Source organism: Halichoerus grypus, chromosome 3, assembly GCF_964656455.1.
Source record: "Halichoerus grypus chromosome 3, mHalGry1.hap1.1, whole genome shotgun sequence".
NCBI classification, from domain to species: Eukaryota; Metazoa; Chordata; class Mammalia; order Carnivora; family Phocidae; genus Halichoerus; species Halichoerus grypus.
The window spans coordinates 143,458,798-143,482,801 of record NC_135714.1 but is presented as its reverse complement, the minus strand read 5'-3'; the positions used below and the strand labels follow the sequence as shown (position 1 = coordinate 143,482,801).

The window sequence follows — 24,004 nt, the reverse complement described above, 5'->3', positions numbered from 1 at the left end:
CCTATACAAAAAGGTAATACATCACAGGTCAGTGCTGTTTATTCTAGGAAAGCAAGCAAGATTCAAATGCCCATGTTATTACTAAAAAAGAAATAAACATCAGGATCTTCTCATTAGATAAAGCATTTGTTGGAATTCAATACCCATCAATACTTATTCATGATTAAAAACTCTAACCAAACTGAGAATGGAGGGAAACTCCTTTAACCTGAACTTTCCAATCCTAATTTTCTTGTATAAATTCAGTTAATTCCTGTTCCATCCTTTTAATAAGTTATCATGATCTCTTTTATTATACACCATACATAACCTATCAGAAAATCCTGTTAGTTCAAACTCAAAATATATTGGAATGCAACTACTTCTCACCATCTCTGCTGCTAGAACTTGTGTCCAGGCCACCATCAGTTCATGCCTGCATTAATGGGATTGCTTTCTAACTATGTGTCTTCCTGTTTCACCCTTGGCTTGTTTCAGTGCATTCTTTGCACAGCTGAAAGAATGACCCTTTTCAACTCCTCACATTGATTCTTGTGTTCAAACTCTTTAATGAAACTCCTTATCACTCAGGGTAAAAGCCAGAATGGTTGGTATGACCTGGTCAAGAGCTATGCAGAGCCTGGGGTTTTACCCTACTTGGACGCTATAGTTAGCCGGTCACTGTGTTGTGGATGCCGGCAGAAGACATGCGAACATGCGACTCATCTTTTGGTGACATAAGACTTTATTACAGCAAAAACAATAGCAAATTAGATTTGCTGAGACAGAGGGGGAGGGAAGGAGAGAGAGAAAGAAACAATTTTCTGAAAGGAATCTAACTTCAGTCAGGGAGTGATTCTTGGTGGAAGTGACACTGGAGCTGAGATCTGGAGGATTTGGAGGAGACTGATAAAAATAGATTAATACATTTTTTATGGCTGAGTAATGTAATACCCCATATATATATATGTGTGTGTGTGTGTGTGTGTGTGTGTGTATATAACATTGTTTATAAGTCAGACAGAAAATAATGAAGAATGGCCTGGCTGGGGCACCAAGAGCCAGGGGAGAGCAGGGTGAAGGGGAGCTGCAGGGTGAAGGGAAGCTGCAGAGATGTGAGGGGCAGACATGCTATATCTTCCAGGTGGGGCGAAGGCCTTTGTTGTTTATCCAAATGGAAAACATTTAAAGTTATGTTTTTTGTTTTTGTTGTTTGGTTGTTTTGTTTTTTAAGTAGCCTTCACAAACAACGTGGGGCTTGAACTCATGACCCTGAGATCAAGAGTCGCACGCTCTACCGACTGAGCCAGCCAGGCACCCTGTTTTGCTATTTTTTAGCTAGAGAGTGACACAATTGGATTTCATTTTGAAAATCTCTTCTGACTTCCATGTAGAAAGAGGAGCTAGAAGAGACTGAGAACTTGTTAATGTTGTTTGTAATATCATAATTGTAATATTATATTAATGAAGTTTATTTATGTCTGAAGTTTGAGTAAAATTTGGCAGTCACATTTACGTTTTGTTTTGCAGAGAGCATCTTTTTAGCAAATTTATCAATAAATGGAGTTGTCAGTGCTTTTGTACTTTTTGTACTTGTCAGTGCTTTTTCTAACAAGTATAAATGGCTTCTTACCTTTATTACGATATCAACACCAACTCCCTTGCATGAAGAGTGGAGGGGCACTAGGCACACGGAAAGTCTTCTCTATGTTTGCAGTGAGACAGTTCTTAATACATTGCTTTAAAAGCCCTGTACTTTTTAATGTACACAGATAAAAAAGCAGAGTAAATAAACTCAAAATGATCCAAAAAAAAGCATCTGTCTACTGCAATCTATCATCTATCTATCTATCTATCTATCTATCTATCTATCTATCTATCATCTACCATCATCATTTATCCATCCATTCATCACACCATCCATCCCTCTATAAGTCAAATAAACTATTTTATGAGGAAGTTAAATTAATTTTAGAAATTTAACCTACTTATTTCAGTGAGCAACCAATCAGTTAATGTCCACTGGAGTTGACATTTTAGTAACAAAAGTCTTCCAACATTACCTTTTACTTATAAAGCAACTTCAGAGGAGATCATCTATGGCTGGATTTTCTGAAAGAAACTATATTTAAAAATGACACTCTAGTGATGTACTGAACATAGTAAAAAAAGAGATAAAATAAATATTTCAATATGTATTGGCTTAATCGTATTGTTGCTTATAGTTTTGCTGTTAACAAAATTAGTCTGAACTTCACTGAAATTATGTGAGGAATACCTGAACCCTTTGTAAGAAAAGTGCTCTTCAGAATATGACTCAAGAGTAATATTCAAAAGTTTGCACTTTAGGAATTTTCTTGATAAAAGAAAAGGTTTGTTGTGTCTTATTGCATAAACTGTGGATTTATTAAGCATTGATAAGTTAAACAATGCGATGGGTTAATATATTTTCAAGTTTATTTTTGTGGTTCAGGGATATGTGTGAACCCCTAAAAAATGCATGTCATATGCAATTTTCCAAAGCAGTAATGGCAATGAATGCGAAATGTGAGTTTCTGCCACTACTTAGGAAATATCACAATTCATTATCCTGCTCTATACCTCTATATCCACACACTTTAAATGTGTAAAATGTGTATGAGAAATGCCAAAAAAGGAAGAGAATAAAAGACCTAAGAGACAAACAGAAATCCAGAAGCCCCAGTAATAATGGAGTTGGGTCAAATACCCCTAGAGTTTTCTGAGTAAGGTCTATTGAGAACCCAATACTGGCTCCTTCTGCTCTTTTAAGGAATTTAGAACATTTAACTCTATCACCTGTAGCAAATTCAGCATCAGAAAATATACCACAAGTGGCTAATATAAGGAAATAAACTTTACAGTGACAATAAACACAAGGCATAAATTTAATGTTCTAAATGAAACTAGCAGTATATAGAAAAGAGATACTAATTACTGCCAATTATTCATTTTTTAAATAAATATTTTTTTGTGTGTACTTATACATCAGGGAGTATTCTAGTCACAGGGAATATATAACTGAATAAAATATGCAGAAATCTCTGCTCTGAGGGAGCTTATATCCTAGTGGGGATAGACTGAGGATAAACAAAATTAAAATTTGTGGATGGATATGAAATATCAGGTAAGCTAATGCAATATAAATTGTTTTTTATGTATAGCAATGGATTGTTTTAAGATGATATTACAATTGCAGAGCAAGGGAATACAAAAGTACCAAATTTATGTGATTATAGAAAATCCTGTGTGTGTGTGTGTGCATCATATCTACAAGAAAGGTAGATAGAGTAAGACATTAATAGAATCCCTAAAACAGCCCATTTACTCTCTTTGGCAAGTGACAAGCTGACATATTTATATCTTTAGTGCAAATCTAATTAGGGACTTTAAAAAGTGATCTTAACTAAATCTTATCAAATATATGATCTTTGGGGGCAAAAAAAAAATCTTATGGAAGCATATCTTATAGAATAATGCATGTTAACTTTCTTGTCTATACTTCATCTTATGATCTCTTGACAGGAAATGCAAATGTTTTCCATAAGTGCCTTCTATGTTAATCTAAGTGTCTGACCCTTTCATAACGCAGTAATTTTTTTTAGAGTCTTTTCTCTTGGATTTATCTTCTCTCAAGAAAGGCTGCTTTTCTTTTTTTTTTTTTTTTCATTTTTATGGTGCCAGCAGAATTATTAAAGAGCTGTCAATTGAACTGTGGCTGTCATTGTCCCTTTTTACAAGGAGAGAATATTAAATAGGACCATGTCAATTTTGTAAGAATAGCTCCTTTCTACATAAAATAAATATACTTGTTGCTATAATAATAAATACAATAATTAATGTTGATTTTAAAAAAACCTGCAGGGGCACCTGGATGACTCAGTTGATTAAGCGTCTGACTCTTGATTTCAGCTCAGCTCATGATCTCAGGATTGTGAGATTGAGCACCAGAGTCAAGCTCTGTGCTGGGTGTGGAGCCTGCTTGAGATTCTCTCTCCCTCTCCTTCTGTCCCTCCCCCTCAAACAAATAAAAATTTAAAAACTTAAAAACCTACACAAATATAGCATAAATAGTAAATGATATATGTTGACAGTTTTTAAATATGTAAGCATTTATTACTTTGTGTTTATGGCTCAATCTTTACCTTCCTTCTCCCTCCCCTCTACTCTGTTCTGAGAAAAATAAGTCACATATTTCCTCCATAATTATATCACAAACTACTTTACTTTTGAAAGGGCAGTCATGTTCTAGCAAAAAAAAAAAAAAAATGCTAATGAAAGTCACTCCAATTTATCTAGCAGTAAAAATATTGTTTTTAAAAAGTGTGTAGAATTGGGCGCCTGGGTGGCTCAGTTGGTTAAGCGACTGCCTTCGGCTCAGGTCATGATCCTGGAGTCCCTGTATCGAGTCCCACATCGGGCTCCCTGCTCGGCAGGGAGTCTGCTTCTCCCTCTGACCCTCCCCCCTCTCATGTACTCGCTCTCTCTCATTCTCTCTCTCTCAAATAAATAAATAAAATCTTTAAAAAAAATAAAAAAAAAAATAAAAAAAAAATAAAAAGTGTGTAGAATTAAGGAATAAGAGAGCTAGCAATTTGTTAGGAAATGTCCCAAAACAGTGTAATTATAACTGAGCATAATGGTCCATATTCCTTGCTGAAATCTTTTAGTTTGCCATTTTTTAAATGAAAAGTTCTTAACATACTGTTGATGTTGGTCAGCAATCCCTGTGCATCTGCAATGTGGACATAGTTAGGAAAGATTATTTTTCTCCCTCTATTGATTGATGTGCACCTTATACATTAAGCAATTTCAAATATTATATTGAAATCTTTTGAGAGTTATGTTCTTACATAGACTTAGACTAATAAGTCAAGCTGAGTGTGGTTTGGGGGATCAGCTTGAAAGAAAAAAACATATTCTTTTTTTTTTTTTTTTTTAAAGATTTTATTTAGTTATTTGACAGAGAGAGACACAGTGAGAGCTGGAACACAAGCAGGGGAGTGGGAGAGGGAGAAGCAGGCTTCCCACGGAGAAGGGAGCCCGATGTGGGGCTCGATCCTAGGACCCTGGGACCATGACCTGAGCCGAAGGCAGACGCTTAACGACTGAGCCACCCAGGTGCCCTGAAAAAAACATATTCTTATGGAGTTCCTTATTTTCCAATTGAGCAAGGGAAGTGATATAAATCTTGCTATTGTATTTAAATGAAGCAACACATCGTAAGAGCTCTTTGGAACTGAACAGATATTTGAAAAGAAACAGTTCTTGATTTTATGAAGAAACTACATAGAAATGGCAGATTTCTAAAGGAAAAATTGACCAGGATTCACAACCTCACTGTAAGGATTTTCAAACTATTGAAATATCTTTGTTCCTTCAGTTTATCTTATTAAAATCTTCTAGGGAAGATCCTACCTCAGAAAGAAGGCAAAAAACAAGTTAAGAGTGATTTAATTATATTTTGGTTGGCAATCACCGTGCGTCTACAACGCGGACACAATTAGGAAAGGAAAGATTCAACTCCACACTTTGACATTTCTGGGAATAAAACTAAGATTTAGAAAATGCACAAAAATCTATCGACTGCTATTGAATCTAGGATTAGAAAATCACTTCTAAGCCCGTGCTCTCAGAGCCTCATCCCATCCATTCAAACCAGAACAACCATGGACGTATGTTTTAAACATAAAACTAACATTTTTAAAAATTTAACAACAGATTGGTCAAGATAAAGAAAAATCAAACATTATTGAGATAAGTGAATCTTTAACAGAAGTTTGTAAATTCTACTCTTCCATAGTATATAAATCTTAAATAGAAGATAATTGTTCCTTAGCATTTGTTCCTTTATATCTAATTCCTTGCTTATCCCTCTCAAAATTTTGATTTTGGAATTACTTTTTTAAAGTTGTATTCAACACAAATAGAAAAATGGTAAGGGAAAAATAGAAATTAACAATAGAAGGAAATAAAAACAAAATTATAAAGAAAATTATATTTACTTTCACTGGTCATCGCAGCAATTTATGACACAACACTGCTATACCATTTTCACCAAGAATCTTTAAACCAATTATATAAGGTCATTTATCATTCAAATGATGCAGGCAAAAATTTTTATTGGAACTTAACTTGCAATTGTGAAATATTTATTGGAGATGCATGTGACCGTGTCTGCACAAAGAATTTCAGCTCACCAACATCAATTTATTTCATAATATAAGAATCTCTTCCTTCAGAATTTTTTAACTTGATGGCGATGAATGCCTTGGAGGCTGTGGAGTTACTGCAAGGCTTATACATATTACATAGACAACACAAAATATTTGTATCATTTTTCCAAAAAAATATGACTAACAAAATTAAAAATTGCTTTATGTCATTATATAATTTCTTAATGAACCCAAGTATGACCTCTATCAAATGGTAATCCAAGAAGGTTTTTGTTCGTTTGTTTGTTTTTGTTTTAATTTTATGACTACTTTTACTGGTCAAGGTTGCAAAGTACTCTTATAAAAGAACGTCTTTGGTACCTTCCTGTACTATTTCTGCACATAATGAATCCCATAGTGTCTATCCGAACTTCTTATTAGGCATTCTTTTCATGACTTGCAGCTATGAAAAACATATTGGATCTTTCTTTAGGGAACTCACCACCCACTGCCACAGGCCACCTTACACCTATTTTGAGGGATTTAAGCACTATAAAGCTTGAAATGAAATCATTCTAAATTTTTCTCCTTTCACATCTGATCAAAATGTTCAATCTAGAGACAGATTAGAAACTTCACAGCAATATGAATGATGTGGACAAAAAGAAGATTTTTGACAAGTATAATGAAATCATCAACCAGACAGCAGAGAAAGAAGAATTTGAACATCAGAAGAAAGAACTGGAAGAAGTCTGCAACACCGTCATTACCAAGCTCTACCAGAGTTCAGGAGGAGGCATGCCAGGAGGAATGCCTAGGGGCTTCCGGTGCTGTAGCTCCCTCAGCTGGTGGTGCCTCGTCTGGGCTCACCATTGAAGAGGTTGGTTAAGTTAACCTTGAGCATCGATTTAGCATTGTTCCACACAAAACATTGAAGGACCCATATTTTTAGCAAATTGCGTGGCATTATCAACATTGAGCTGCTATAGTAGCTTATTCTTGATACTTGAATATAGATATATATAAACAGCGAAAGGAAAGAACATTGCACTTTATAAGCAAGATATTGTAAGTAAAAAAATGTAATGTCTTAATTGAACTGTATTTCAAATTGGATAAAAAATTGTACATGTATGTTCAATAGGGCTATTGCCCCTTTAAATATAATCCAAGAGGGTATTTTTGCAGAATTTGAGGGAGCAGTTCATTAGTTACTAAATTATTATTATTATTATTTTAAAGATTTATTTATTTATTTGAGAGAGAGCATGGGTTGTGGGGGTCAGAGGGAAGGGAGAGAGAAACTTAAGCAGACTCTGGTCTGAGCACGGAGCCTGAGGCTTGATCTTACGACACTGACATCACAACCTGAGCTGAAACCAAGCGCCCAACGCTTAACCGACTGCGCCACCCAGGTGTCCCTATTAGTTACTAAATTATTAAAATAGAAGTTGAGAATTTTTTTTTTTTGGTCTGAAAATAATTGTGACATAAATGCCTGTCCTTAGTTTCTTCTGATGCCACTTAGTGGAAGAGGTCAGAGGTCACAGGGAAATGGCAGAAGTTAAAATATCTCTTACCAGCAGTTGACCTGCATGGAAGTGAAGGCAGCGTTTTAAAATTCTGTCAAGGACAGAAGTCTGAAAACTACGTTCAAATAGTTCATTAGAGAAAACAGATCTCAAAACCTTTCCACAAAGTTATTTCAAATGATATCTGGAGAACGTATCCTGAAGCAAATGCCAAAGGTGACAATTTTCTGTTAAAAGATGTATAATTTTCCTCATATCCTCGAAAACCCTGAAGTTCTGCAGATGTGACCATGCATGCTGTGTGACTCTAAGTACGCCGACAGGATCCTAAGAACCACAGGGTTCTCATGGTTATTGAATACAAAACTCAATGAATAATTCATAAACCACATTTTAATTTCTTCTCATGTTCTATATTTAGTAAAGCTTCACCAAGTACTCAACATCTGCATTTCATTCTAATCTAAGGGTTTGTAAAATTTAACTTCACCAAAGGGATTATTATATCATAATTGATTTTCTCTTGATGACAATGATAGAGATGCTGTTTGAACAATAATCTTCCCATTAAAAAAAAAAAAAAAAAACAACTAACCTTTGAAAGGAAATCTGCCTCCGAATCGTTCACTCAAGTGGTTGTGTAAATTGATGTGTGGAACTTTGAGAAGAAAAGTGTTTTATGATTTCTCAGTAGGATTGAGACATACTTGCACACTTGCTTAAAGTGAATTGTAAAAAATAACTTTAATGCTTTAATGTGATTTATATTAATTATCCTAAAATAGAATGGATTTTTAAACTCTCATCTTGCATATTAAGAAATTCACAAGCATAATATTGACTTCAACATATATTTTGCTGAGAATGGTATTTCTGCTTTCTTTATTTCTTCACACTTTTAAGTCCGAGATTGCAGTTCTATACTTGGGGAACGTAAAGAAGTTAATAATTATTTTTTTAAAAATAAATTGTCCTTAGAGGGTTGCCTGAGTGGCTCAGTCGATTAAGTGTCTGCCTTCAGCTCACGTCATGATCCCAGGATCCTGGGATCGAGTCCCGAGTCGGGCTCCTTGCTCAGTGGGGAGTCTGCTTCTTCCCCTGCTTGTGCACTCTGTCTCTCTGAAAAATAAATGAATGAAATCTTTAATAAAATAAATAAATAAATAAATAAACAAACAAATAAATAAAAATAAATTGTACTTAGAATGGTGGAATTGATGTCTGACTTGAAATTGAGGAGACTAGGAATTACTTTCTATCCTTTTCTTTTTTACTATGTTAAAATGAGTTGTTTTAGATATTAATATGTATATATTCTTTTAAATATCTGTTATTTATGGCTATATTATGTTTAACAGCTTTACCCTCAAATTCAGTGGTATGACACAATAAAAATTAGTATATTATATACATATGAAACCAAGAGGAGTATTCCTTGGTGAGGGGAGGCTGTCTTCCTTCTGTTGATGTAGGGACAAGACTCTTAACTGTAAGCAAGTTTATAGAGTTCCTTTTTCTACAAAAGCCATAGTAGTACATAAACATGGATCTATATTTATATCCATGAAGTTTGTGGGACAGGATTACTATAAGGGTATATTTGGTCTGTCATTGGGAAGTGATTAAAGGAATTCAGGAATACTGAAAATTTTCACCAAAGGACATATATGCAAAGAACAAAAAATAAATAAATCATACTTATCCCATGTTGGAGCTTCAGCATAAAACCCCAGTGCTTGCCAATCTGCCATGCTACAATCCACGGCACACTTCTTTACCTAAACTTGGATGTTTGGATAATATACCAAAAGGATTAAAATAAGTCAAAGGCTTCTTTGACTATTTGCACCCAAATCCTAAGTAATTCAAGTTTGATTTTTATCAAACCACTATAAGCAAAATAAGCAAACACAAACCCAAGAAAATAAACTTCCACAAGAAACACAGAGTACACAAATATTATTTGATCTAGTCTACAGCTATGGGGCCCTGGAGATTCAGTCAGTTGAGCATCCAACTCTTGGTTTTGGCTCAGGTCATGATCTCTGGGTGTTGAGATTGAGCTCCATGCAGTGGCAGGCTCTGCACTCAGCAGGGAGTCTCCTTGGGATTCTCTCTTTCCCTCTCCCTCTGCCCCTCCCCTTGCTCTCTCTCTCTCTCTCTCTTGCAAATAAATAAATAAAATCTTAACAAAATAAAAAAAATAAAGTCTACAGCTGCATTGCAGTAGATTAGGTTACCCATTTAAACATCTCTTCAATATAGAAAGACACTGGCCAACTTTCAGGAGAGCTTCTTAACTTAGCCTTGTGATCCCACAGCTAAGGATTCACTAACATTTTATTCAGCCCAGCAATTCCACTCCCCAGCCTTTGGTCAGTGTTGTAACAGTAAACATGATAAATCATTAGCCAGCATTCTACTCCTTGCAGGCAGTGCTAATGGGGGACTTGGGAAATATAGAGTGCTCTTTGTCTACTACATGTTTTATTGCCTTTAAATGGTCAAAGAGAAAAAAAAAAAAAAAAAACTGTCAGAAGGGCAAGAGAGACTGTGGCAAAGTATTTTTCAAAGAAAATTAGCATGAGATTATAGATTAAATAGATTCTAGTCTAAAAAGTTGATAGAAGCAAAAAAAGGCAATAAATTCACCATGTTTTTAAGAGTCAAAGAATCATTGAAAAGAAGACACCTGTATAAATCACTTCTTCATACAGTTGTGAAGAGCCAAGTTGTTCATTTCCTGATGCTTACTTCCTACATGAGTAATGGAGAGCATGTTAAAAAAAAGAGTCCTTGATAGACTGAAGTTGCTGAGGGAAATAATATAAAATGCCCTTGTCATGTTTCTTTATGCTATAGCATAGAATAATTGTTAGGAAAAATAAGACTCTTGTTTGAATTCAGAGCCAATTCTATTATTTTATTCTATTCAAATTCACTGGCTTTTAATATGGCCAGCCATAATGACTTTTAACAAGGACTTACTTTACAAATTATATATAACAAGTTTAACTAGTAAGACAATAAAGCTATAGAATTTCTGCTTCTTAAGTAGACATTGAGCTAAGATAAGAAAATAGGAACCATCCTTTGTGGTCAACCAGGGAGCCCTGTCCTCCCTCTCCTCCTCCCTCCCATCTTCCCTCCCTCCTCCTGCTTTTTTGCTTTCTTTTTGTTTGCTTTCCTTTACTTACCCTTTCAGTGATACTTACTGAGTACTTACTTTGTGCCAATCTCAGGGAAGCACACCGGAGGAAGAATGAGGAGTTGTGTTTAAAAGGTGAGAACATTAGTGGAGAGGGAAGAGAGCTTGTGGAAAATTTTGGAAAAGATTAGCAGAACACAAAAATGGAAAATCATCTGGAACATAGAACAAAGCCTATGGAGCACACTCTCTGAACTAGATTCGTGGTATAATGTAATGGCCTCTCTCCTGTAAACACTGGATGCCATGGAGACTATATTTTTCCCTATCACATGACATTTAGTCCATCTACCTACTATTATCTTTCAACTTGCCCCCAGTGACCACTACTCTTAAATGCCAAAGAACTAAAAGAAGTCCATTGCCTTTATCACTTGTTCTTCTACCAAATTGAGGGTCAGATGAGGTACATTGATATGATTGTTGTTTTTATTGTTCATCCATAAAAATGGCAACTTTATCATTTTTCCACTCTTCACAACTCTAACACTCAGTTTCCCTAAAAATAGTCAAGTAAGATGGTATAATGCACTGAGACATAAGAGGAGTTTAAAGTACATGGATTGGGAAGCCCAGAACTGTTCTCTCCTGATGGAAGAAAAAGTGAGATCTGGCTGTGTTTCTATGGTTGAGACTAAGCACATACTTGCAGAGTAGCACAGCCTTGTAATAGCTGAAGGACAATACGTAAGTCCCAAGATATTGACATGGACCATACGTTCCTCTTTTAGATGTACAGGGGCTCATTAGAGTAATTGTAGGACAAAATACACTCTCACTGTAAATTTCTACATAGGATTGAGTAAGACCTCTCTCCAAACCAGAGACTTCATTACTATAGCTCCTTTCTTGTGAGAAAGATAAAATCTCTCTTCTTCTAAGTATCCTTTCCGTAATATGCTGAATGGTTGTCCCAAAGATATGTCTACATCCTAATTTCCAGAATCTGTGAGTATTATCTTATATGACAAAAGAATGAATATTACCTTATATGGCAAAAAGTGTGATTAAATTAAAGATCTTGAGAGGAGGAGGTCATCTTGGGTTGTTGGGGTGGACCTTAAATGCAATCACAATGTGTCCTTTTAAAAGAGAGACAGAGGGAGTTTTGACACAGACACAAAGGGGGTGGGGGGAGCAAGACAGTGTGAAGATGGAGCAGAGAGAGAGATGGGTCACAAGGCAAGGAATGACAGCCATCACCTAGAGCTTCCCAAGAAAGTTAGTTCTGCCAGTGTCTTGATTTTAGTCCAGGGAAACTGATTTTGGACTTTTGACCTCCATAACTATGAGAGATTAAACTTCTGGGTTTTTTTGTTGTTGTTTTGTTTGTTTGTTTTTAAATATTTTATTTATTTATTTGACAGAGAGAGAGCGAGAGAGGGAACACAAGCAGGGAGAGTGGGAGAGGGAGAAGCAGGCTTCCTGCTGAGCAGGGAGCCAGATGGGGGACTCGATCCCAGGACCCCGGGATCATGACCTGAGCTGAAGGCAGATGCTTAACGACTGAGCTACCCAGGGGTCCCTAAACTTCTGTTGTTTTAAACCAGAAAGTTTTTGGTAATGTGTTCCAGCAAACTTAGGAAGCAAATACATTCTCAAATTTTGGAAACTCTATTTCTGGAAGCATGATCTAACCAAAAGAAAATCAGGAACGTGAGTAAGCAAATAGCACATAGGTCGAAATGCTTGGTATGGTGACTCCAGAGGATGCTGTGCTTAAATTTGATTTATATACAATCCCATGCTGTGATTGGGATGATCTCTGTTTCTGCTCAATTGCTCGCTTGTGAATGGAGGGACTCAACAGAAGTTAAAAGTATTTTTAGGCCACAAAAGGCAGGCCTTTGCTAAAACTGGCTCCTTGTCTCCCAAACTCAGAGATAGAAGAAATAGCAGAAGTAGGATAGGAGTAGATATCAGGCATAAGTATGTCTCCTGATGGTTTAGCAGATGTCACGGGGGCAAAATAGAGATTCAGAACTAGAGGAGAATGAGTAATTCTGGGTTAAATGAGAAAGATAAGAATATGGATGGCTGTTAGAATATAATTGTTAAGTAAATAAAAGGTATAAGTTACAAAGGGAGTACATAGGATACCAAAGAGGTGGTAAAAGTGTGCTTAGAGAGTCATAAAATATTTTGTGACCTCAAACATGAGTAGGAAGTTGGCCATATAGGCTCTAAATTGTCCTTATTACTTGTTGGACTATAGGAAAATCCTTACTGCCAGCTATGCTCATCTTTTTGTCTCCAAACATATTGTGAGCTCTATGCATTCAATGACTCACCCACCTGGTACCGTCAGATTGTAAAATACTTTCTGGACACATTATCGGGTATATTCATGAGAAAATCAATAAACAATATTTAGAAGGGTGCGTAGCTACTATTTATAGGTTAGAAGATGACAGGTTATCAGGTGAGCTAGTGATAGGGTTGTAATAATGCCTAATTCAGTTCCTAGGACGTGGTCAGTAGCTGTAACTATAACTAATAACATATTTTAAATAAGAATAATAAAACTAAAAGGTCTTTCTGATAACATTTTAGATATTGTACACATTGTTGAGATGTTGCTTGAAGAAAATGTCCTTGTCTGGCATATCTGATTCTATTCCTTATTACATCAGAAGGAGTCAACACTTGCTTAGAAGTATATGTTTTCAAAAAAAAAAAAAAAAAAAAAGAAGTATATGCTTTCAGGACAGGAATTGAATAAAACCTGGTAGAGAGAAAAATACTATGGAGTCAAAAACTCCCAACTTTCTTTTTTTTAATTTTATTTTATTATGTTATGTTAATCACCATACACTATATCATCAGTTTTTGATGTAGTGTTCCGTGATTCATTGTTTGCGTATAACACCCAGTGCTCCATGCAGTACGTGCCCTCTTTAATACCCATCACCAGGCTAACCCCTCCCCCCACCCCTCTTCCGTCTAGAACCCTCAGTTTGTTTCTCAGAGTCCATAGTCCCAACTTTCTTTTTAATTTTATTAATTAGCTTAGTTGAAAAATAAGAGCTAATGTAAGAGCTGATGCACAGTGAAGGTTTTGTACTCTTAACCTTTCTCTCAGCCTATAAATCAGACTCAAGCACAACATGGTAGCTTCTTTCTCCTTTCTTACTTCTCTAACTTTCCTTTTCCAATGAAGCAGTAAGCAAAGCGGAGGTCAATAGCAATGACTTTCATAAAGACAACACATGAAGTAAAAACTGTTTTCCTTCCTTGAACTTTGAATGAACTTTAGGGACTGGTTTCTTAAATAAAATGTGGTATTTAATTGTTGAAAGCTTCTGCAAAAGCTGTCAGGTCTATTTGTTGAAGAGTAGCTAAAAATATTTCCTTCTGTTTGGAAAAACAAACAAAATCAAAAGAATTTTTCATAATCGAGACACATTTTAGTGTTGAGTTGCATAAGTTCTTTATGTATTTTGGATTTTAACCGTTTAGTGGATATGTCATTTGCAAATACCTTCTCCCATTCAGCAAGCTGCCTTTTTGTTTTGTTGATGGCTTCCTTTGCTCTGAAGAAGCTTACTGTTTTGATGTAGTCTCAATAGTTTATTTTTGCTTTTGTTTCCCTTGCCTGAGAAGATATATCTAGAAAAATGTGGTTATGACTGAAGTCCGAGAAATTACTGACTATGTTCTCTTCTAGGATTTTTATGGCTTCAAGTCTCATATTTATGTCTCTTATCCATTTTGAGTTTATTTTTGTGTATGGTGTCAGAAAGTGGTCCAGTTTCATTCTTTTGTATGTAGTTATCCAGTTTTCCCAGCACTATTTATTGAAAAAATTGTCTTTTCTTGAATGTATATTCTTGCTTCCTTTGACATGGATTCATTGACCATATATGTGTGGGTTTATGTCTGGCCTTCTATTCTGTTCCATTGACCCACATATCTATTTCTGTGCCAGTACCATACTGTTTTGATTACTATAGTTTTGTAGTATTTCTTGAAATCTGGAATTGTGATAGCTCCAGCCTTGTTATTCTTTCTCAAGATTGCCTTGGCTATTTCAGGTCTCGAGTGGTTCCATCCAAATTTTAGTATTATTTGTTCTAGTCCTGTGAAAAATGCTGTTGGTATTTTGATAGGGATTGCATTGGATCTGTAGATGCTTTGGGTAGTAAGGGCATTTTAACAATATTAATTCTTCCTATTCATGGGCATGGAATCAAAAAGACATACCAAGTCTTGGTGAGAAGGTGGAGAAGAAATAACAAGTATTGGTGAGAATGTGGAGAAAAAGGAACCCTTGTGCATAGTTGGTAGAAATGTAAATTGGTGCAACTACTATGGAAAACAGTATGGAGGTTCCCCAAAAAATTAAAAATAGAAATACCATATGATCCAGTAATTACACTATGAATTATTTACCCAAAGAAAATAAAAACACTAATTTAAAAAGATGTATGCACCCCTATGTTTATTGCAGCATTATTTACAATAGCCAAGATATGCAAGCAATGTATCCATAGAAGAATGGATAAGAAAAATATGGCTTATATGTATAGGAATACTGGTCAGCCACAAAAAAGAATGAAATCTTGCCATATGTAATGGAATATTATGCAGCCATAGAAAGGATGAAATCTTGCCTTTTGCAACAACATGGACAGATCTAGAGAATCTAAGTGAATTAAGGCAGACTGAGAAAGACAAATACTATATGATTTCACTCATACATGGAATCTAAAACCCAAAACAAATGGATATGCAAACAAAGAAAAAACAGCGTCTGACCTTTTTTAAATATGAAGAACAAACTGATGGTTGCCAGAAGGAAGGAAGGTGGGGAGATGGGCAAAATGGGTGAAGAGAAGTGGAAGACACAGGCTTCCCTGTGTGTCCCCATTCATGGAATGAATAAGTGATAGGAATAAAGGGCACAACATAGGGAATTCAGTCAATGATACTGTAGTAGTGTTATATGTTGACACATGGTAGCTACACTTGCAGTGAGTATAGCATAATGTATAAACATATTGAATCACTATGTTGTACGACTGAAACTAATGTAACATTGTGTTTCAACTATACTCAAAAACAGATTAAAAAGAACAAAAAAAGACATTTGATCACACAGACTATTTTCTCATGTCTCTTGGTAAATGTTGTATTATTAGTCATTTTATTTTAGTAGATATTTTTCTTTTTAAGTTGCATATCTGTCATTGTTATTTTAAAAATGTGAATACGTTCTTTCCAAATATAAAATCTCCTTGATCTTTAAGAGTCACCCCTTCTTGTGAACTAAATCTTAGTTCAGACTTTGCTCAGTGTAGGCATTGTAGAACTATTTCATGTTCAAGTAATAATTAGTTAATGTTTAAAAGCTCACTTTATTTATGAACATTAATAATTGAAAAAAACAAAGAATTTCTGAATTATTATTTTAAATATAGGAAGCTAGACTTCATGAACATTCTCATGTCTGGAATGAAATTACACCTATCTATGCAAATTAAATAGAACCAATTCATGTATTAGTAAATTAATATTTGTATTGATTCCCTAAATCAGAATCACATGTATGGTGATATATTATTTATTGCACTCTATATAAATTTCAGTTTTAATCAGCCAGATATGTACTCTAGACAACACATATTGGTGTAGATCCTTTTTTAAGTAAAATTTGAAGTAATTGTCATTTTTCACCTGTTAAGTAAAACAGATATAGAAATTTATGAAATATGGGATGTGGTTTTCCATGACATTTAAAACTTTATATATACATTGTAGCAAGGAAAACATTAGTGATAAAGTAAAAAATTGAACACTTGAAGTCCGTATCTGTAATTATAAGCACTAGAAATTTGAGCAAGATAATTAAGCTCCCTCCACCTCTCTATTTCTAGCTTCAGAATTTAAAAAATAACACATACTGTATATGATTGCTAAAATAATATATATTACTGCAATATATGAGTCTAGCATGTAATAGACTATCAACACCCATGAAAATCTAAACTTTAATTTGTGTAAATACTTGACTCAGTTCCCAAAATATTATTTGATGAAATTTTATTGGCTTGAAAACAAAAAGCAACTTTCCAGTTCTTCTTCCAATGAATACATTTATACATACTTGTTAATTAGATAATTGGTTTATCATATGTAAGATCATGAATTCTCAATCTGTTGGTCTGTATTTTGCTGGAAGTAGATTTATGGACATTTCTAATCCATAATAACTCCACCAATGACTAAATTTTACACAGTCAACATCCTTTGCAGTTGAATATACTTTTTCCAAAGCTAAATAAAGAGGGCTTTAGTAATTAAAATAATGTCTGAAATTAATTATGTGGAAACAGTAAGGACTACAATCTGACATCATCTACATTTTGGCAGTCTACATCTTGGCATCATCTACATTTTATACATTTTAAACCTTTATTACTCATTCAGTCCATTGGGGATCAGATTGAGAAAGAGATTATAAGTGTCATTTATAGTAATGTCTATATTGAAATTTGAAGTTATTTACTGATGTCTTTAATAATTGTAAATATGCTCACTGCTTAATGAAAAAAATATTTACTTGATGGACTGTATCATTCAATTATCATAACTTGTCCATGATTCAAATCTCACAATGATAACATAGCTTTAAAATAAGGTCAGGGAAACATTCTTTGACGGAAAATTAGCCTCACTAATTGGCTTATTGTGTTAGCAAGACCTACGTTCAAATATACTGGTTATTGAAATAGACCTCACTTAAATTGTATTCTACTTAAGTAGCAATATAACTCTACAATATTATTTTAACATTTGATCAAAGAAAATGTGGAACATTATAAATTATCCACATCTCTTTAAAGTCTAAATTCTGATGTTCAATTTTATTACTCTGTAAAAAAAATATGCTTCCTAAATCACTAATTACTTTTATTTCCTGGCAACAGTACTGTATGATTTAAGTTGACTTGGTAAATACAGTTCATGATAAGAATTTATTACTACAATCAATTTTTAGGATGCGTTCAATTTATGCTTCGAATAGTTTTTAAAGATACATTTTATTAATTACTCCTATTATTGAATTTCGAAATACATCTACAAGTGAGCTTTTTCTATGAATCTTAGTTTTTTGTAATATATAAGGAACAAGTAGAGTTTCTGTTCATATTGCAGAATAAATTATGCCAATTTATTTTTAATATTTGTAGTTTAGTAGCTATAGTTAATAATGTTTCCAATATAAATAAATGTTTGTTTTGTATTTGTAGAATATGGCTTTTTACTTAAAATTAAAATTGATTGTTTATGCCTTGACTCATTGCTTAAACTACTGTCATCACAGTACAAAAATCATGGGAAGCAAATAGTGGCTACTACAGTTTTTTTTTTTTTTTTTTTTTTTAAAGATTTTATTTATTTATTTGAGAGAGAATGAGAGACAGAGAGCACAAGAGGGAAGAGGGTCAGAGGGAGAAGCAGACTCCCTGCTGAGCAGGGAGCCCGATGTGGGACTCGATCCCGGGACTCCAGGATCATGACCTGAGCCGAAGGCAGTCGCTTAACCAACTGAGCCACCCAGGCGCCCGTGGCTACTACAGTTTTAATAAGTTCTGTACAAGGCTTTTGAACTTTTGCCCCAAAAGATAATTTCCTGCACCTTGCTAATACCATCTGTCCTTTTCTAAGACCGATGGCAAAAAAAAAAAAAAAAAAAGTAATAAAAGCAGCCTTGTTTCTTGAAGTGTTATGGCCAATAGGAAATGAATCATAAGTTGTTAGTTGTGTCTTAAGAAAGAATTCTTCCACAAGTCTGGCAGAACTTGAAAAGCTGACTGCCCAAAGGAATTGAAATGTTAGGTGTATTAACCAGACAAGAAGTACATCACATCAGGCTGTCCTCAGCTGGGATATTCACAGAATATCTGTGTTCACTTTAATGCTGTTTTATCAGATTAAAATAAAATTCTTTTGTTGAAGCAAAGTTAATATAAGTGTATATAGAAAGAAGCAAGTACACTTAAGGAATTAAGTCTTATATACGGATGATTCCCCTTTTAAGGTAAATATATAATAAATAAATTGACTTTTTTTCTGTTTGCATATTTATGGCCTAAAGAAATGAGAATTTATTATGTGTGATGTCAGATTTAAAAACCTGACTTTTAGAAAAATATATAATTATTTATAGTATAAATATGATATATTTTTTTATTTTTATGATTTATTGATGATGCTGTTTGATATTATAATACAAATATTATTTAATTCTTAGGTATACTTCCATAGTAATTATGTCTCTTTAAGCAAAGCCATATTGTATCTTCCCTCTTTCATTAGTTATCACAAGACTGGGCTTCCTCCTTTCGTTTGCTACCTTGAGATAGCTGAAGTTTGCACCTTCAGCATTCCAATCTGTCTCTTGCCCCACTCAACATCATCCTTCACACCATAATGATATATTTGTTTCACTTGGTAACACTGTCAAGTTCTAAAATCATAACATAGGGCGTGTATGCACTGTCTGTGCTTCTAATTTTTGAGTATCTTTGTATAAGTAATTTTATTAAAGGTTTATAGACTCATGGGATGCTCAGGATCAAATGATCCAAACTGATGAAGCTTAGCATTATATAAGGGAAGAAATTAAGACCCAGGGAGGTTACTGACTTGTCAAGACTGATTAATGAATGGTCATGTATAAAAATTAAATCAAACTGGAATGAGATTTTTTTTTTTCCTGCTAACCATTTCGGTAACATCTTTGTGCTCTTTCCAAAATCAATGTAAATCTTAAAACATGGACATGGTACTCAAATTATATTGTTAAAATGCACAACATGATTAACTAAACAGAAAACCAAATAGACCATAATTGAATAAATAGATGTAGCAGTAATTAACATTGTAGTTATTAGAAAAATAAGGGACTGTTGAGCTTTCATGTGTGACTGCTGCTTCAGTCTTAACCCTGAAAACCAGAGTGAAAGATACATCAGGAGCACAGGAGACAGCTCAGGTAATAAGAAGATGCTACAACGCAACTGCCTCAAAATAAGTCATGTAAAGGAGCCCTAGCAATAGTATAAATTCTTTTGAGTAGTTTAATTTTCCACCTCCTAGAAACATAATAACAGGCATATTGGTATGAAGCTAACTTAGTGCCTGAATGGTGGAATATTTAAATAAGAAGATTTTGAGAAAAATCCTTGACTTTATTTGTCATAGATTATCATTTAATTGCTTCAATTCTTTGGCTTCAAAAATACAATTTTTTTTTGCTCTTTAAGGGAAAGGATTATGACCGTATATAGGTTGCCACTGTAAAGTCAGTAAATAAATTTTTAACTCAAGTCTTCAAAATTCAAGTATGTATTTTTGAAAAATAGTTCTCTTAAAGGTAGACCTTTAAGAAGTTTATTCTAGCAGAGTTCCTATTGGAAGAGTGGTTTCTAAATAATTTCAGAATTTTGCAGCCAGCTTGAATTTTGTACTTCATTAAGGGGGGAAATTTTATTGCCCCCTTTGATAATAATTCAAAATAATTAACTGCTAATGGCTTTTGGTATATCAAAAAATTAGACTTACTTTCAAAGGTTAACAATCTTTTACATTTAGAATACTCAGCATAATATGCCTAGTGATGCTTTTGCTTATGCTAGTTTCTTACCTGTCATTCCTCCTGCCACAGATGCCAGACACTCAATTCTGATAGCCTGAGCCAGCTCTGCCTTTTCCTAAGCCCTTCACTTTGCCCATCTTGGACTTCCTTGACTGTCTCTCACTTAGAAGCACAATTGTTCTTCCTTAAATAGGACCTTCAAAATGTAATTAAAAATCAAACAAAAAAAGAAAATCTCCACTGCATGTAATTATATATGTTTATGTATTACATACACTACACAGATATTAAATTAAACCTTAGACATTTTCAGTTATAACCTCATCTACTTCACTAATTTTCCTAAGAGCAAGACAAGTATTTTAATAGACAAGATTGTGAGTAATGTTAATTCTGAGGAGCATTCCTGATACCAAATCAAACAAATTCTGACTCACATGATAACTTTGATGAAATAGACTCTGGGATGCAAACATGTCTTCCATGGTGAATGGAATGAGTAGAGATACCACATAGAGCTAGTTGACAGGTGGAGCAATGCTAAGTGTTAAGGGGCAGCAAGATATTTGCAAAGCCTTGCTCAACTCCTGCCTTTAGAAATGATCAGCATTACTCAGAATCCTAAAGCCTTTGTTAATGATAGTTTATTTTTCCTCCAGTGTCTACCATGTTATACTGTTTATTTTGTTTTCACATGTAACTCTTTTATTTTTTCAATCATAGATGTTTTGATTTTTGAAATAAAGAAAGCACATGTCTTATTTGTGTATACCTGGTGATTCCAGTTAGTACATTGTTAATCAAGTTATGAATTTGTAGAAGTATTTGTTTTGTCAAATAAGATTCCTAAAAATTCATTTGTATTTATACCTTAATTCTAACATGAATACATGGCTAGAAAAAGTATATTCTATATTGCCCTTTATGTGCTTAAATGTAATTTGTCTTTCTACAGAAAACGAAATAATTAATTTTCTTCATGTGTAAATTACATCAGTCTGAGATGATTTAAGAACACATAAAAACTGTAATATTTAGAATTTCAGATTTCAAATTTAGGCTCAAATTTTCTAGACTATTTTGTTAAGTGTAAAGTCTATTCTATAAGGACTATCTTATCATGACAAAATGCTAAGCACTTTCTTTTGGATTTACGGAATATAATAAAATGTTCATGATTCACAGTTCATTCTCCAGGTGTTATGGTATGAATACTATATATTAAAATATGAATATTGGTTAGCTTACCCTCATCTAATGCATTTATTTAAAAATAAACATAAGTAAATACTGGTTTGGGACATGGTATAGTTTGGCAGCAACTCATTCAAAATGCTGGTACAAATATATGCAATATTATAATATTTATAATGTTGATGATACTTCAGCAGATTCTAACCAGGATGAAGTCTAAATAAAAAATACCATTTTTATTGGTGTACTTTAGGAATTGGAAAGCAATGTTGGCTTTGAAGAGAATAAGGATAACTAAAGTGGTTGTTTTATATAAATATGGTATATATATATATATATATATATATATATATATGTATCCCAAAGCATACAGCTTCTTCTAATAAAATGCTTTCTAATACTTTCTAATAAAATACTTTCTAATAAAATACTTCCTATTGATGAGGAAACTGAACTTGGTAATAATTTCTCCTAAGGTATCTGATTGCATAATTTTATGCCTTATTTTGATTATACAATGTGAAAGAACAATGCAAATAGAATATATATATTTTTTATTTCCCTCTGCTCTCCATTTCTGCAATTTATAAGTCTGAAGTGTTATAGAGTAATGTTCCAAGTTTTCCAATTATTGTTTTAATTCCCATTAGAATTTTGTGCCAGTTATTTAATTAGTAATAGCAGCATGGTTGTTTTTCCCATTTTATTCTTATTACATGAACTCTGTGGCCAGACAAAATTTTAAAGTAGTCTTTTGGCAAAATTTACAAAATTGACATTAAGAGAAGTGTTAAGAGCTATGATAGTTTCATGAAAAATTTTTGAGAGAAGCAGGGTTGGGGGGAGAAGAAGAGAGAATAAAAAACCCTTTTCTCAATGTCCCTCCAAATTTTATTAAAATTTCAAACACAGTTTGAACTTCTTCCCCTATAATAAAAATATTACTATATTTCTTAATAGTATTTCAGGATTACTTTTTTGTAGGTTTGACTTATTCATGAAAAAAATGAAAAGCAAATAGAAGCAAATGTTTCTAGTAAAACATCTTTTCTCATCACAGTAGACACATCAAATTACTCTCTCTACAAACAATTTTAATGAATGAGTACTGATTTATTAAAGAATTTCTAAATATTAAATGTTTTTGAATAGATTCCCTATTATTTTGCTTCTTATTTTTTAGCACTTTACCCTCTGTATGTAAACGGTTCACACAAATAGGCAGAGCAATAAGCAGTTTAATCAAAGTGGAAAAACAAATAATTCTAAGTGTAGGTAACAGAAAAGAATGGGTTTTCCCAAGTTATTCTAGATCAAAGCCTCAAAATGGATCTATTTGAGTTATTTCTACACAATAAAAAGAGGGTTGGCTATCACTAAAACTACTAATTTGGCTTTCTAAATTTTAGTCATTGCTGAAAAAGTTCTTTATTGCTGTTTTCTCTCAAAATAAGCTTCTCTTATTTTCAGGTACATTGGGTATACCTGGGGAATTAGGTGTTCTTTTCAGTTACTCTTCTTAATGGAATAGTTCTTTATTGCCAAGTAATTGTTGCTTCTGTTTCGGGGATTATCAAAAATACATCACAGCTACAAATTAAAACAAAAAATCTGTATCATTAAACATAACTATGTGACCAGCAGAATATTTCAAAAGAATATATTCTTATTTTATTATGGGAATATCTTGATATATGAAATAAAAGATTATAATGAAGAATACCATATTGATTAATGCATTGAAAATGAACATGGAGTTTACTGTTTATAATTTGCCTTCAAGAGTTGGAATGACATAAAGAAAAGGCATGGCATTAATATCAATTTATGTATTTTAAAAAATTCACTAAGTATGGTTATTGTTGTTGTTTTAACAGCATGAAAGATGCAGGAGTAGGCCATAAGCAACGGAGGGGTCCCGTATCATCCACCTGCAAGCAGTGCCCAGTGGTCTATACCAACCCTGTGTGTGGTTCAGATGGTCATACCTACTCTTCTCAGGTAAAGACAATTATAGTCATTTCGTATGAAACATGTAATGTGTATTTACTATTAAATGAATAAAATTATTAGTTCTCCCATGTAGTCATCCAAATAATTTATTTAGCTTTTAAAACAATGCAAATAATCTCACTGGTTTGGAATCTGATTTAATGTGTATTGGTTTCTCTTATATCAGAATTTTTAAAATTTGAAATACTAAAGTTGTGAACACTGAACAGTTAAAAGCAACATTTTCTTTGTTGCTGCTATGAAAGAGGTCAGAAATGTAACCATGTCATACCATAATGCTAACAATTATTATCATTATAAC

At 33.7% G+C, this 24,004-nt stretch overlaps 1 protein-coding gene across 2 annotated transcripts in view; it reads left to right on the top strand.

The window, feature by feature from the left end:
* Positions 1 to 24,004, top strand: part of SPOCK3 (SPARC (osteonectin), cwcv and kazal like domains proteoglycan 3) — a 483,784-nt gene that overhangs the window by 276,196 nt on the left and 183,584 nt on the right. For both annotated transcript variants that reach the window (XM_078069416.1, XM_078069415.1), the window contains exon 5: positions 23,568 to 23,691. In XM_078069416.1, coding sequence (XP_077925542.1) covers positions 23,568 to 23,691 — 124 coding nt within the window. The remainder of the gene's footprint in view (positions 1 to 23,567; positions 23,692 to 24,004) is intronic.